The sequence below is a fragment of the Balaenoptera acutorostrata genome, chromosome 8, assembly GCF_949987535.1.
Source record: "Balaenoptera acutorostrata chromosome 8, mBalAcu1.1, whole genome shotgun sequence".
Classification (NCBI taxonomy): Eukaryota; Metazoa; Chordata; class Mammalia; order Artiodactyla; family Balaenopteridae; genus Balaenoptera; species Balaenoptera acutorostrata.
Genome location: NC_080071.1, coordinates 61,164,637 through 61,181,386, shown reverse-complemented (window position 1 = coordinate 61,181,386; position 16,750 = coordinate 61,164,637). Strand labels below are relative to the sequence as shown.

Below are 16,750 nucleotides of genomic sequence, written 5' to 3'. Positions count from 1 at the left end.
GTGCCACAACTACTGAGCCTGTGCTCTAGAGACCGCGAGCCACAACTACCGAAGCCCGCATGCCTAGAGCCCATGCTCCACAACAAGAGAAGCCACCACAATGAAAAGCCCACGCACCGCAACAAAGACCCAACACAGCCAAAAAAAAAAAAAGGGCAGAAAATGTGAACAGACATGTTTCCCAGAAGGAAATAGAGATGGCCAAAAGGTACATGAAAAGATTCTCAACATCGCTAATCATCGGGGAAATGCAAGTCAAGACTATAATGAGGTATCACCTCACACCTGTCAGAATGAACAGAAATAACAAATGTTAGGGAGGATGTGGAGAAAAGGGAACCCTCGTACACTGCTGGTGGGAATGTAAATTGGTGCAGCTACTGTGGAAAACAGTATGGAGGTTTCTCAAAACACTAAAAATAGAACTGTCATATAATCCAGCAATCCCATTCCTCAGTATATATCTGAAAAAAAAAAAAACCCCACTAATTCGAAAAGACACATGAACCCCAGTATCATAGCAGCATTATTTATAATTGCCAAGACATAGAAGCAACCTAAGTGTCCATCAACAGATAAATGGATAAAGAAGATATAGTACATATATACAATGAAATACTACCCAGATATTGTATTTTAATATCTACAAATTAAAACAGTTAACTGTAAAACTTCTGCTGCTGAGGTATCAGATTAGGAAAATAGACTCTGCCAGCTATGTCAGGGCTTCTGGAAGTTAGCTGTAAAATCTTTACCCCATTTAAATTCTACCCTAATTCTGCCCCCAATTATCATGTTGCCTTACGGAGTTTTCACTCTACTACTAAAAAAAAAAAAAAAATTATTGGTCAAACTCTGTTATTGCTCATAATTTAAAGGTCAGTTTAGAAAAAAAATGATGAGACATTAGAGACTGCAGTCATGCCAACTTTATTCTAGAGTCCAAGTATGAAAACTAGCAGCCTCTAATATTATTTGAAAGTAACCAAGAATGAAAAAAAGTTACCCTGGCCAAAAACTACTCGGGATATATGAATGAGCACTTCCTTGTGATAATGCGGGGGAAAGAAGAGTATCAACAAAAAACAACAAAAATCTCAAAGTAAAATACTGAATATGTGCCTATGTGGGAAAAGAAAGATTACATCTACTTTAAGTGAGAATACAAATGAGATATGACCCAAGTCTTCAAACTCTGCAATAATCTTTTTAAGAACAGGACAAACAGGAAAGTCCTGATCTACAAGGGCCGTATGACTAGGAATTATCCTTATAGTCTGTATTCTCTGCATCATAAAGGGAGTCCAGGGAGATGGACTCTAGCCCTATTCTTTGAATTATTTTGAGGCAAAATACTTCCCATGTTTACATTTTTTCCAATAAATGAAAAATACAGATAATACTAATACATATTTGTAGTGCTTACTGAAAATATTAAATAACAGATCTCTAAAATAAACATGTGAAGGAAATACATTTTTAAAACTAATTCAACTGTACACTCTAAACCCAAGAAATAGTCCTTGCTATTTAAAAAACAGTATAGCACAGAAGGAGGTGTGTAATGATACCAAAATGTTATTTGACAGTACCAGGGAGAAAAATCCAACCTGCCACCTCCCTTGTCCATCTTGACTACTACAACTGCCTAACCAGGCTTCCTATTTCTCCCTGGCTCCTCTCTAATCCTTCTCCACATACAAGCCAAAGTCACCGCTGAAAAATGAAAATTAGATAATGAATTTACTCTGTTTAAAATCTTTCAACAGCATTTCCCATTTTCCTAGACTAAAATTCAAACTCTTCATCTTTCTACCATGGCCTAAAAGGCCCCGCAAGATTTGGCTCCTGCTTGCCTATCTAACCCCTTGTCATGCATCTCTCTCCCTAAGTTACTATAGGCCACACCAGTCTCCTTTTTGATCCTGTAAAATACCAAGCTCTTTCCCACCTTCCAGCCTTTGTGCTTTCTGTTTCTCTTCCTGCAATTATTCACAAATCTGCCTCATTTTAATTCTTCAGATGTCACCTTGTAAGGAAGGCTCCACTGACCACCTTAACCCTCTAACACCTTAACCCTGTGACATTTATCATAATCTCTATCTTGTTCATTTATGTATTTACTACTTATTTATGATCTGTCTTCTCAACAAGTAAGTGCCATTAGAGGCAGAAATCCAGATGCCTTGTTCATGGTTACAAGATACTACGATATTCTCTTAACCTAACCTAATCTTCATAAATACAACATGTATAAGCTAGATTACAGAATGTAAGGTCTCCTACATATTTTGCTCAACATCTCCTTTCAACACTACTAAACAGTGTTCAAATGCCAGAAGACATAAGAAAACCATAAGAATATTCAAAAATCAGCAGGTGAATATTTTATCTTGGCTCATTTCAAGAGTGTTACAAACTTGTCTTCTCCTTAAACTTATGATGTCTTTAAACTTATTTTAACAGTTGCCCTATAGAAAAGCACTAGGCTGAGTTGCCTCCCTGGATGGCTAAATGGCCTTCCTGCCTCATTCATTAAGTGTACTTGGCAACATAAGAGGCATTACAGCATATAATTTGCTTCACATATAGCCCTTTTATTTTAGTAGTCAGTTTTTTTTCACACATAATTAGAAAAGAGCTGAATGAAACATTTCCCCAAAAACACTGTAAAGAAAATCTCTAAAGATGCAATATGAAGAATTTTGAATTTAAATTATCAATACTTTTCTCTGTAGAAATGTCATCATAAAACATTGAAACCAGAGAATCATTTTCTCTTTACTACTGTAACCTGCTTAAACAAAATTATAGATCAAAAGTTCTTAGGTTTAGTGAAACATGGTATTTTTTAGGGGACATGTTATTCATTAACACTGCTCTCACCCTTAGTATACTAGAGATTTAAAGTATCAATAAAACTTTCTTGCTCAAGAAAACTATAAGGCACTCCTATCAAGGAAATACATTGTGGTTGAATCTATTAAAAAACAAAACAAAATCAAGCATACAATACCTCTGATGAATCATTTAATATATATCATATAATACATTACCTAAGGGTTAAAATGGGGCTTCTTTTCCTATATCTCTTTATGATACCCTCTGCTTTCTTTTACTACTTGCTTTTCATTTTAAGTGTTTCCTCTTACCTGATTTAAATTCTGTCATCAAACAAAGCAAACGTGGGCTTCCCTGGTGGCGCAGTGGTTGAGAATCTGCCTGCTAATGCAGGGGACACGGGTTCGAGCCCTGGTCTGGGAAGATCCCACATGCCACGGAGCAGCTGGGCCCGTGAGCCACAATTGCTGAGCCTGCGCGTCTGGAGCCTGTGCCCCGCGACGGGAGGGGCCGCGATAGAGAAAGGCCCGCGCACCGCGATGAAGAGCGGTCCCCGCACCGCGATGAAGAGTGGCCCCCGCTTGCCGCAACTGGAGAAAGCCCTCGCACGAACCGAAGACCCAACACAGCCAAAAATAATAAATAAATAAATAAATAAATAAATAAGAAAATCCTTTAAAAAAAAAAAAAAAAAAACAAAGCAAACGTAGCTAGATACCCCAAAAACTCCAACTGTCAAGAATGAAAGTAGGGCTTCCCTGGTGACGCTGTGGTTAAGAATCTGCCTGCCAACACAGGGGACACGGGTTCAAGCCCTGGCCCGGGAAGATCCCACACGCCATGGAGCAACTAAGCCCGTGCGCCACAACTACTGAAGCCCACACACCTAGAGCCTGTGCTCCGCAACAAGAGAAGCCACTGCAATGAGAAGCCCACGCACCGCAATGAAGGGTAGCCCCCACTCACCGCAACTAGAGGAAGCCCACGCGTAGCAACAAAGACCCAACACAGCCAAAAATTAATTAATTAATTAATTTTTTTAAAAAAAGAATGAAAGTAGTAGGGAGTAATGTGGCTGGGAAATGCAACCCTAAACAGTATCAGTGAGATCTTACATGTGTCTCTCTCTTCTGGATTGCTACTTTGATCGCTACCTCCTTAATCATCTATACTCCCCTCACAACACTTTCCCCACAAAGGATTATAAACCATTATTAGCCAGATCTCAAGTCTTCAGAGTTCAGTACAGCACTTAAGCCAATCTTAAATAAGACAGAATATATATGCCCCAAATAACCTCAGCCTTCATCACCACCCCACCACCATGGGCTCAGTAGGATGACCGTCAACCAAATATAAAATTCAGTGGCCACAGGAATGACAGAGGACTACTCAGGTTGCTGAATCTTCTCCTCCTCCTCTTTTTTGTACAGTCTAGCCCACTTGACTAGGCCTCTCAGCCTCTGTCCCTGCTCCTTACAGTTGGCTCACACCTATGTTTACCACACATTTGGTCACTGTGCCTTGGCCACCTGGCTGCTCTTCTAAAGAGTACCTCCGTTATGAGGTGAATTCCCTTAGCCCAACCTCAAAGGAATTGTGAGCTCTATGCCATGCCTTTCCAGCCACAGTGACTCATCCACTGCCCAAATTATTACTATCCTTCTTATTACTGCCTATATGCATTCTGTATACCTTACTTCAAATTTGGATTTTTTAACCCAGCCAGTAGTTGAGCATACACCATTGTATTTATGCTCTTGTCCTATAATAGGGTAAGTCTGTCAATACTGGGACAGTGATCCATACTTCTTCCATACTTAATTTCCTCTTTTATCGTCTGTCGTTCTCTACCCAAAACAGTTAGCATATTCATGTTCAATGAATACCTTTTATTACACAACTAGTGTGAAGATAACCTATCCTAATTTTATTATTTTACGGAGAACAATCCACAGAATTTCCAAGTTGAAAGGCAGCTCAATGTGATCAATTCTCTCTTAAAAATGAGAAAGTCTTCAGAGGAAATATGGTTAAGAGCAGAGACTTTCAGAAATCATGAAAACCTTGGCTTGAATTCCAGTTCTGCCATTTTCTAAGTGTAAGGCTTTGGGTGATATATTTAACCTCTGTGCAACTGTTTCCTTACCTATGAAAAAAATATCTATTTCAGCAAAGCTGATACAAGGATTCTATGAAATAAAGGATAAGGATTCTGTGAAATAAAGTTAAAAACTTAGCATGCCTGTCATAAAGAGGTATTCAGTAAATAATTCAATAAGTAATAAGTTATTATTAGAAGTATATACCATCAAACAAAGCACTTAATCTCTGTTTATCTGCTTCCTTAATCTTAAAATAGGAAAAATATCTACCTTTCAACTGTTTTGATAGAGAAAAACATGTTAAAAACACTCTGCATTGTACTTGACACACAATTGGCACTCATAAAGAGGGACATTATGGTTATTAAACAATAGCTATTTTACGTTGCTACTCTCATTAGCATCTACTATAATTCTTTGTATTTAAGTATTACTTTTTTTTTCCTTTTTGGCCATGCCTCGCGGCATGTCAGTTCCCCAAACAGGGTTTGAAACAGCGCCCCCTGCAGTGGGAGCACAGAGTCCCAACCACTGGACCGCCAGGGAGGTCCCAAGTATTACTTTATTAATGTCACATTTTTTTGGTAAATCTTTTATACAACAGGTTCCTTTAAACAGTAATGAAATATTCATTAGCTACAGAAGTTCACTGCTTCTCCAACACAATTCTCAAGATAATTACTGAGGACGTGACTCAGTTGAATCTCACAGGACTCTCTCTCCAAACACTTTAACTAGATGTTATCTTCTAAACAACAAATTCTATAATTAGTGACCTAAATAAGTAAAATGGCCTGAAAAGATTTCAGGACTCGGTTCACTTAAGTGACAGGATGATAAATGCAACCCACAGTAATTTTAGTACTTCTGACTGTATTAACTTCCTTCTGATATTGTCATTTAATTGTTCAGAGTTTTCTTTTCACATATAATTCTTTGCTTTAAGTAATAGCTCCCAAACTTTCCAATATCAAAGCTACTGTTTAAAAATGTCTGAATTCACAAACCTAGAAGAGCTTACACAAAGAATGGTATGCTGCTTTCTAGCGTACACCAATACAGAGATAAAAGGCAAGGGCAACAAGGCCAGACCAAGCTGCGGCAGTTTGGGTGGAGAACGACAGACAATAAAAGAGGAAATTAAGTAAATTACTTTTTCTCCCTTCTCCCTCAGACTACCCCCAACTCTGTCCCTTTACCTTTTGCTACCACTATTCTTCCCTACATCTGTACTACTCCTATGAAATATGACCACTAGAATGGAAAACTAGGATGACAAAAGTATTCCACTTGGTGCTATGTATTTCCACACGCCAGCTGCAAAGAAAAGAACAGGTTCTAACTCAAAGTTGTTCTGAATACAGTAAATGAATACAAATGCTCAGGCATTTTAAGCCATTGATATTAGTCATATTATTTACTTACTTGATGCTCCCTCGTTAGAAACCCAAACAACCAGGGTTCTTAGAAACTTTTAAATTAAAATAATAGGGAAGGCTCTAAATGAGAGCTAAAATGTCTGGGTCCCAATGCTCAGGCATTTTAAGCAATTGATATTAGTCACCTATTTACCATGACAAGCAAAAAATCTATTATGACAAGTTAGCAGAAGTACATTTTATATATTCCAAATTAACTGCCCCTAAATGATGCTTTTCACTACCCAAACAGGACACTTTGTCTACTTGGAATTCAGTGATTAAAAGACAATTTGCCTAGGGCTTCCTTGGTGGCGCAGTGGTTGAGAGTCTGCCTGCCAATGCAGGGGACACGGGTTCGAGCCCTGGTCTGGGAAGATCCCACGTGCCGCGGAGCAGCTGGGCCCGTGAGCCACAATTACTGAGCCTGCGCGTCTGGAGCCTGTGCTCTGCAACAAGAGAGGCCACGATAGTGAGAGGCCCGCACACCGCGATGAAGAGTGGCCCCCGCTTGCCACAGCTAGAGAAAGCCCTCGCACAGAAACGAAGACCCAACACAGCCATAAAAAAAAAAAAAAAAAAAAGACAATTTGCCTATATAAGAAGCAGTAGAGTGCAGCAGTTTAGAGCATGAGCTGCCTGTGTCTATATTCCCCCTCTATCACTTATTAGCTATGTTGCCACGACAAGTTTCTTAATTTTTCTGTGCCTAAAACTCCTCATCTGTAAATGGGGATAATACATAAGAGAATCTACCTTCTTATTATTATTGAGTTACTATACGTACAACACAAAGAATAGTTCCAGGTGGTTTAAATTATCTAAACGTTAAAAAAAAAAACAACGAACCTATAGACTCATCTACTATAAGACAGAACAAAGGCTTTTCTAAGATAACACAAAACCCAGACATCAAAAAGGAAAAGATAAACAATTCTAATTGCATAAAATCATTCTTTTATATTAATATCACCTTCAACCAATAAGAAAAAGAAACAAATCATTAGGAAAATTAATCTGATACCTGAACAGGTAATTGAGAGAAATGCAATTGGCCAGTAAGCATACAAAAAGAAGCTTGGCTTCACTAATAATTAAAGCACTGCAAACTGAAACAAAATACAATGCTTTTGCTTTGGCAAAAATTAAAAACATTGATATTATACAATATTTGGAAAAGGTATAAGAAAATGGAAATTCTGATATACTACTGGTGGAAATGAAAACTGGTACAATCTTTTGGGGGGAAATTTGAAAATTCATATCAAAATTTTAAAATGTGCAAACTTTCAACAAATGATTTTACTTCCAGAACTATCCTGCATGAATAATCACAAAAATCTGTGTATTACATAGTACGTAATGATTCTACCTTTGTTTAAAAAAACAAACTCTAGTTATACCCAGATGTTTATTTATAGTACATACAAAAAAAAAGTATGAAAAATTATACAGCAAACTACTAACAATGGTTACATCTAGGGAATGGAATTAGAGATAAAGTAAAGAGGGAATGGGTCTTTTTATTTTCTATACTTCATTATCACCTAAAAATTTTTTTAATGATTCTGTGTTACAACTTTAGGATTCTAAAAAACAAAGATTCTTTCAAAGAAATAAAGTCTAGAAGCAAAAACAAGTCTTAAAATACATAGCAAAGTCAATACAAGTTTATCTTACTACTTCCTATAGTCACTATTGGTGCTGTTTCCCAAATTCCTTTTGTAGATACTTGGAAAGATCACATTTCCTAGAGGTTGGGAGAGACCACGAGACTAAATAGTGAGTCTTCTACTTATACTACTTACCAGTAGTATAAGTAGAAGTATAAGTATAAGCAGCCTATTAGCTGCTTAGTGTACAAATCTAAGCTGACTTAGTACAAATCTAAGAGTACTGTCTTGCACTTAAAAGGATTTAGCAAGAATCAGTAAAACTGAACTTCTCATAAACCTAAGTAAATGGACAAAATAATGATTCCTAGAGAAGTGCTGGATAAATGGAAAAAGTTGGTGTTAAAGGATAAAGTGAATTTAGTTTAACATTCTTGATAACATTTCATCAAGCTAACACACTGGTTTAGCAAAAGGAAAAAATAAATATCCCAGAAAAGTTATCTCCCACAAAAAGAACTCTGTTTCGATAAGTAACATGAATAAATTCATTTTCTGACATCATTTGACTGTTCTTAATCTTGCCTTTCTTGTCACCATGATATGGCCCTTTGGGTAGTAACTAAATATAAAAAGTTACTCTTCACACTAGACTGGCCCCTAGGGGTTCTAATCACTAACAACAGATGGAAACACTGAAAATTTATCCTCCACTAAGTATGTCATCATCTCTCTTCTGATCTAATTGGTGTTCCTTTTCAAAACTTAAGCTTTGAATCTTCTATGAAAATTTTTATTATCCACCAACATTTGACTGCTATACTCCAAACCAAAACCGAAAATAATCTGCTGTCATTTATAGCAAAATAAGAAATCATAACTAAGAAGTAGTTCAGTCTAGGCAATTATTCCTGAATGATTAAAATGCCAATAAGATTTTCAGATGCTTGAACTATTACAAGTATTTTATACCTGCAGGCTAACACTATATATATTACATTAATGCTTTGCTTTGAAGGTATAATAGACTTCGTTTACTCATCTGTAAAATAAGGAAAAAATAATAGTAGCGATCAGTCTATTTAGAGGATAATGAGATAACACAGTAAATATGTAAGGCATTTAGTGGATATAGTAAAGGCTTAAGAAATATTCATGTCTCCTCCCTTACTCCCCCAATACAGATTTACTCACTAACTGTAGCCACTATCAAGTTATATAAAGCATCTTAAATCTAACCTTTTTTTTTTTTTAATTTTTATTTATTTATTTATGGCTGTGTTGGGTCTTCGTTTCTGTGCGAGGGCTTCCTCTAGTTGTGGCAAGTGGGGGCCACTCTTCATCGCGATGTGCAGGCCTCTCGTTACCACGGCCTCTCTTGTTGCGGAGCACAGGCTCCAGACGCGCAGGCTCAGTAATTGTGGCTCACGGGCCCAGCCGCTCCGCGGCATGTGGGATCTTCCCAGACCAGGGCTCGAACCCGTGTCCCCTGCATTGGCAGGCAGACTCTCAACCACTGCGCCACCAGGGAAGCCCTAACCTCTTTTAAAACATTTGATTTTCTGAATTTTTACTTCTTTGTAAAGTTAGAAGCACAATAAAAGTTGAACAAGACAGAGGTCAGCAGATACAGCCATAAGTAGTAGGGGTCAGATTGTGTAGGATATTTTAAATGATTGTGACTGAGTGAGATTCTGAGATTCTGATTGTGATTCTGAGTGACATAGAGAGGCATCAGAGAGTTTTAAACAGAAAAAAGTGATGATCTGACTTAAGTTTGAGAAGGGTGACTAAGGATACTATACTGAAAAGTTAATGTAATAAAGCAAAAGTGTTAGAGAAAACAGAAGTTACTGAAAAGCTACAAGTGAGAGAAGATGGCTTTTAGATTAACATGGTAGCAGTGGAGGTGTTAAGTAGTCAGACTAGATATATTTTGAAGGTAGAGCCAAGAATTTTTTCTATCAGACTGGATATGAGTGTGGAAGAAAAAAAAATGAAGAGACAGGATATATTCAATTTTGGGCCTGAACAACTAGAATGACAGAACTGCCATTTGCTGAGTTGGGTAAGACTACAGGAGGAACAGGCCTACAGAAGAAGCTCAGGAGTTCAGTTTTGGACATGCTAAGTTCGAGATGACTATCAGACATCTAAGTGGAGATGCGGAATACTCACTCAGCTGGCTACACGCAACTTTATTTCAAGGAAAGAAGTTTAGGATGGAAATAAATTTGAAACTTTTCAGCCTCTAGATGTTATTTTTAAAGCCATGAAACTAGATGAGATCACCAAAGGAGTAAGTGTAGACACAGAAAAGGACAAAGGACTGAGTCCTGGGACAACATATCATTTAGAGGTGAGGGACATAAAGAAGAACTATCAAAGGAGATAGAGAAGCAGAATGAAAACCAAGAGTGTGGTATCTTAGAACACAAATGAAGGAAGTGTTTCAAGGAGGAAAAAACAAATGATCAAACTGAGTCATGCTGCTGATAGATCAAGATGAGAATACAGAAATAAACCAAAACACAAGACGGACATATGCACAAAACATTCAATACGGTACTCTTTATTAAGAGAAGAAAACCAAGACAAGCTAAACATCTCCTAACAGGAATCAAGTAAATACTAACAAATACACTCAATGGAATATTACACAGTTACTGTTTGTGACATATTATTCCATGTTTAAAAGTTTGAAATGTAGAGACTTCCCTGGCAGTCCAATGGTTAAGACTCCATACTCCCAATGCAGGGGGCACGGATTCGATCCCTGGTTGGGGAACTAAGACCCCACATGCCACATGGCATGGCTCAAAAAACAGTTTGAAATATAATTAATAAATTATACAATCACACCCACACAAAAATATACACTCCTTTATTTAAAAGTTAGAAGTAGGGCTTCCCTGGTGGCGCAGTGGTTGAGAGTCTGCCTGCTAATGCGGGGGACACGGGTTCGAGCCCTGGGCTGGGAAGATCCCACATGCCACGGAGCAGCTGGGCCCGTGAGCCACAATTGCTGAGCCTGCGCGTCTGGAGCCTGTGCCCCGCGACGGGAGGGGCCGCGATAGAGAAAGGCCCGCGCACCGCGATGAAGAGCGGTCCCCGCACCGCGATGAAGAGTGGCCCCCGCTTGCCGCAACTGGAGAAAGCCCTCGCACGAACCGAAGACCCAACACAGCCAAAAATAAATAAATAAATAAATAAATAAATAAGAAAATCCTTTAAAAAAAAAAAAAAAAAAAAAAGTTAGAAGTAAATACACCAAAATAAAACACAGTGTTGGAGTTATGGGATTAACAGTATTTTCTCTTTACTTTCCAAAGAAAAACAAAAATACAAAAACAAAGCTTTCCCTAAAAGGTTGGCCTAGAGTGTCTTTTACAATTATATAGCTTGGTTCATAGACTATTCTTGTCTTCAAAGGCAAAGACTGAAGAAAGATCAATAATGTTGGGAAAAGTCAACTATTTCCTCATTTAAATGAAAGAAAAGAACTAGGTGGTTTGGATTATTAGATACATACACATATATACATATATGTAAATGACACACTATGTCATTTGTTAAGTCATGTTTTGCTCTAAATCACGCTATTTTGCACTTAAATTGCTGGGACAGAATAAAGGTATATTATTAAGTATATTTTTGACACTGAAATTTTTAAGGGAAAACTGTCTTGAAAGATAAACGAGAAGACCTTCTGGCGTTAACAAATTGAAATTTCTCAACGCCATCTGCATCTAGCCTTCCAGATATAGATGAGGAATTGCCATAAAGAGATATGTGTGCATACGATCCTTCTAGTCCCCCAAACATCCAACTCCATCTAAAACTATTACAGCCAATACCTCTGGCACAATACTTTATCATGTTCCATAATTCTTCCATCAAGTCCACAATCAACACATTTAAGGTGAAAATGATTACACAAATTTTGTATTATAGCTTGATAATTTGTGTAATGAAGTTTAAGTGTTACTTAATATGCTCAAGGCAAGGTTGATGGACAGTGTTGGACACTGGGACTCTAGGTATGTATGTAAACTTTTACATTAGCTCTTCTGGTAATAATTCCCCTAACATCTTATTGCTATGTAACTTGACATATCATACAGACTCTTAAAGGCACGCCATAGTAGAAAACTTGTACCTTACATCTACCAGTTCCTTACACAGAATTTCTTTAAAGAGAATTTATTGAGGGGACTTCCCTGGTGGCGCAGTGGTTAAGATCCGCCTGCCAATGCAGAGGACACGGGTTTGAGCCCTGGTCCAGGAAGATCCCACATGCCGCGGAGCAACTAAGCCCGTGCGCCACAACTACTGAGCCTGCGCTCTAGAACCTGCGAGCCACAACTACTGAGCCCACGTGCCACAACTACTGAAGCCCATGCATCTACAGCCCGTGCTCCGCAACAAAGAGAAGCCACCACAATAAGAAGCCCGCACACCGCAACAGAAGAGTAGCCCCCGCTCGCCGCAGATGGAGAGAAAACCCACACGCAGCAACAAAGACCCAACGCAGCCAAAAATAAATAAATAAATTTATTTTTAAAAAAAGAATGAAATAACGCCACTTGCAGCAACATGGATAGACCTAGAAATTATCATACTAAGTGAAGTAAGTCAGAAAGAGAAAGACAAATATATGATAACACTTACATGTGGAATATGAAATAGGATGCAAATGAACTTATTTACAAAACAGAAACAGACTCATAGAAAACTTATGGTTACCAAAGGGGAAAGGCAGTGGGGGAGGGATAAATTAGGAGTTTGGGATTAGCAGACACAAACTACTATATATGAAATAGATAAACAACAAGGTCCTACTGTATAGGCACAGCGAACTATATTCAATATTCTGTAATAAACCATAATGGAAAAGAATATGAAAAAGAATGCATATATGTATAACTGAATCACTTTGCTGTACATCAAAAACTAACACAACATTGTAAATCAACTATACTTCAGTTAAAAAAAAAAAAAAAGCGATATGGCCAGTTATAAAATTAACTGATTTATACTGACTTCACTCTGTACCTTTTATAGTTAGAATTTACCCGTCAGAGACCAATATTCAATTTCTTCTCTTTCACTGTTAAGAAAGTTGGCCATTAATGAAGGAAAGCTAGAATAAACATCTCTCCCCGCATTTCACACACACACTAATACCAATACCACCACTACAGCAACCCACATGCCACGATAGCTTTTGTAGACAATGTGTGTGTTTCTGAAGAGATGTATGTAAAATTGAAATCCAGTCAAGTGAATTATTTCAAATGCAGGAAGAATCAACTGACATTGACTAGGCAGAATCAGCTGACATGGGTGACAACTGAGCCACGGACACATGTGAGCCAGCCAAGGAGAAAAAGGTTTATGACATGATGCAGGACGCTGAATTCCTTCAGTGTCCTGGAGAAGCTTCCAGGTAGGGATCCCAATGAGACCATCTGAAATACCATGGGCTCCCCGGTCTCCCAGGCCAAGAAGGATGCCAAGAAGGACAAGAAGGATGAACACAAGAACTAAGACTGGAGGGAAAAGAGTAGCTGAGTCTGCTCATTGGGCGGCATATGGTGGGGCAGGATATAGGATTAGATATGTTATCTGTAACCATTACAACCTAAATAAAAAGCTTGGCAACTTTTTTTTCAAACAAAAATTTTTTTAAACAGAAGCTGACCTTTAAATAAGTATTACGTTATATTGTATCCTTTTATTAAAATTAAGAATTCATGGGACTTCCCTGGTGGTCCAGTGGGTAAGACTCCCTGCTCCCAATGCAGGGGGCCTGGGTTCGATGCCTGGTCCGGGAACTAGATCCCGCATGCCACAACGAAGATCCCACGTGCTGCAACTAAGACCCGGCGCAGCCTAAATAAGTAAATAAATATTAAAAAAAAAAAAAAAAAAAGAACAAGTTCAGCTTCATGCCCCTGTTCCAGACCATAAAAAAAAAGAAAAAAAAATCATTTATAAACCAAACAAGCACATATTTTTCATAAATTCTTATTTTTGCATACTAACTGTTCTTAGAATTAAGGAATCCAAGAACTAAACAGAGTAAGCAGGAAAGAGGGACTCAAAAGAAATAGAGGATTATCCACGACCCCATAGAGAGATGTGATATCAGTCTTCCAGTATTATTTTCCTGTTCAGCTGTACCATTTGCACGTCTAGTTACATCACTGCATCTATATATCCCAAATTCACACAAGCCCTCTCTAGCCACCTTGCACTTAATGAAACTGCTCTAGCCACTCCAATATTAGGCAAAGTTTTACACATTTAGAACCATGACATTTGCGCAACCAGTGCTGTACCAAGATCCTGTCAAGAGTCCTTGCTTCTCTTCAAAGGCTAATCTGGTGAAGACACTAACTCTCTCATGTTCCCAATTAGAGTGAGAAGTTGTTGTCATCATTAATGTGATAGGTAAGGGAACAGACTGTAATTCTAGCTCCACAATTTACTGACTGTGTGGTGAGTTATCTAAATTCTCTATACTTCACTCACTCTGTAAAAGGAGCATAACTGAACCTGGAGTAAAGAACTGTCATGAGAATTAAATGAGAAAATACATGTAAAGCTATTAGGACAGTTGCTGGCGCAGAGCAAGCACTCAATAAATACTATTACTATTATTGTTACAGCTCTGAAATCCAATTTCACAAATGTTGGCATCTGGTGCTATGTAATACTAAAGAAAAAGATGACTAAAATCACTTTTAAACAGTGATTACTTTAATCCATCCCTTTTAAGGGCCATTATTCTAATATTTTATTTACCAAACAGAAATCAAGTTTATTCTTACTTTTATCAGTTCTGATCACAAAATGATAAGCCTGTCAACAATAAATGAGAATCTATGTTCTAAAAAGGTCAAGAATAACAAAGAACACTAACAAGTCTACGCTCTGAGATTTCTCCTCTTAGAATGACTGCTTGAACTTAACGCCTTTTACTCTCTTCATATTTTACAGGGACCACATGGCTTACTACTAGAGAACTTAAACAGCTAACAGAATATAAAGAACTCTGGAGAAAAATCATTCACTTTTACCCCAAAAGGAATTGTGATGATTAAGAATATTAAAATATCAATGTCAAAATACATTCAATTCAGAAGTTCAAATTATGTTAACACAACTATCACAAACATAATAGACATTAATCAACAATATCAGAAGCACAAAAGAAAGTTCAAAAACTGTTTCAGTATCTTCCCAATGCAGACTTTTTAAATGGAAATAAACACCCGTCCGTGTCTAACATTGCAATGAGAAATTTACTGAAAGTGAATATTACACTTATTAAGAAAAAATAACTGGAAAGGTGTTATGTTGTCCTTTATTCATTTTTAGATGTATAATCTATTTGGCCATCCTAAACCAAATTTAAGAATTATATGTATGATTCACTCCCCAAAATTTCTAAAAGCAAATCACCAAAAGACTGCTTGAAAAGTAACTGCAAATGAAACGAGGTTTTTCCTAAGGTGTCTGAGAACTAAAATCAAAATATTCTAAGGAAAGGATGACTACCATTTCCCTTTAAGCTTCAGTAAAATGTCAAAAGAACTTTCAGGACTCAAATCTCCTAGAAGTCTGATGTGAGGTCAAAGTTGTCTCAATGACAGGAAAGTCAATAGATGCCACATGACTAAATGAAAAGCTACCAAAAATACTTCTAAGCCCAATAGTAATTCCAAAAGCATATAAAATACGACTGTCCAGATTGAAAAGATGAAAATATTATTACTAACATACTTCGGAACAAAATAATACTAACGATAATAACAATTAACAATATTATACAGTATATTAAGCATCTCACAGTTCTGCCTTCCTCAACATTTATTTATTCAATTCATTCGAGAACATTTTGGAATAATGAAAGTAACATGGATTCTCAAAGAGTGATCTACATCTAAAAATAAGGTTCAACTATATGTTCTACAGTTGATGTTCTTTTTACTGTAAGCCAAATCTGCTTCTTTATATTAGAAAAAAAAAATCTACAGGTCTGTTTCCAAAGATCTCATAATAGACAGTGTTCACTGGTGATTAAAATATTATTTTTAATCCTTGCATTACCTCACAGCTAAAAATGTTAAGATACCACACCCAATGTGTCTTTTTTTTTTTTTCCCCTGGCGGGGGTGGGGTGGGGTGGTGGGGAATACGAGGTGCGGGGATTCGAAACTACACGTCAACGTGAAAGGTTAGTTGCCTGGAAGGACTAGGAAAGGCGCGCAGGTACCGGGCGATCGGCGGCCGCGTCGCGACGGGCGAGCGCAGGCCTCGGCCTCTGCAGGCTCCCTCCCCCGCCACCCGCAGAAGTGGCCCGGACGCGCCACCCGGGGCTACTCACCGGCCGCAGCGCTGACCAGCAGGACGGTCCACAGCAGCGAGGGCACCCGCCGGGGCCGCCGCAGCGACGAAGTCATCCCTGGGCCAGCCAAAAAGCAGGAGAGCAGAGAAAAGAAATACGGAAAGTGAACGAGGGCGGAGAAACGCGGCCGGGAGGCTAGTCCTCGCTCTCGTCGGACTTATCCGGCCCGTATTACAATGCAGTTTGAAAGGACAAATGGCAGATGAGAGGACCGAGCTGCAGAGCTTTCATTCCGCTGCCGAAATTCCCTTCATTTCTCTCCCTTGCGGCTGCGGGTGTTCATTCGCCCAGGACAGGGTGCCTCGGCCCCCCAAAGTGAAGGCATGTCTGTGGGGAGAAGCAGGGAGACAAGAAAAA

At 38.3% G+C, this 16,750-nt stretch overlaps 1 protein-coding gene across 1 annotated transcript in view; it reads right to left on the bottom strand.

The window, feature by feature from the left end:
- BMPR2 (bone morphogenetic protein receptor type 2) overlaps window positions 1–16,506 on the bottom strand; it is a 195,366-nt gene extending 178,860 nt beyond the window's left edge. The window contains exon 1 of the mRNA XM_007190546.2: window positions 16,373–16,506. Within this exon, the coding sequence (XP_007190608.1) occupies window positions 16,373–16,448 (76 nt within the window). The 5' untranslated portion in view covers window positions 16,449–16,506. The remainder of the gene's footprint in view (window positions 1–16,372) is intronic.
- Window positions 16,507–16,750: the final 244 nt, after the last annotated feature.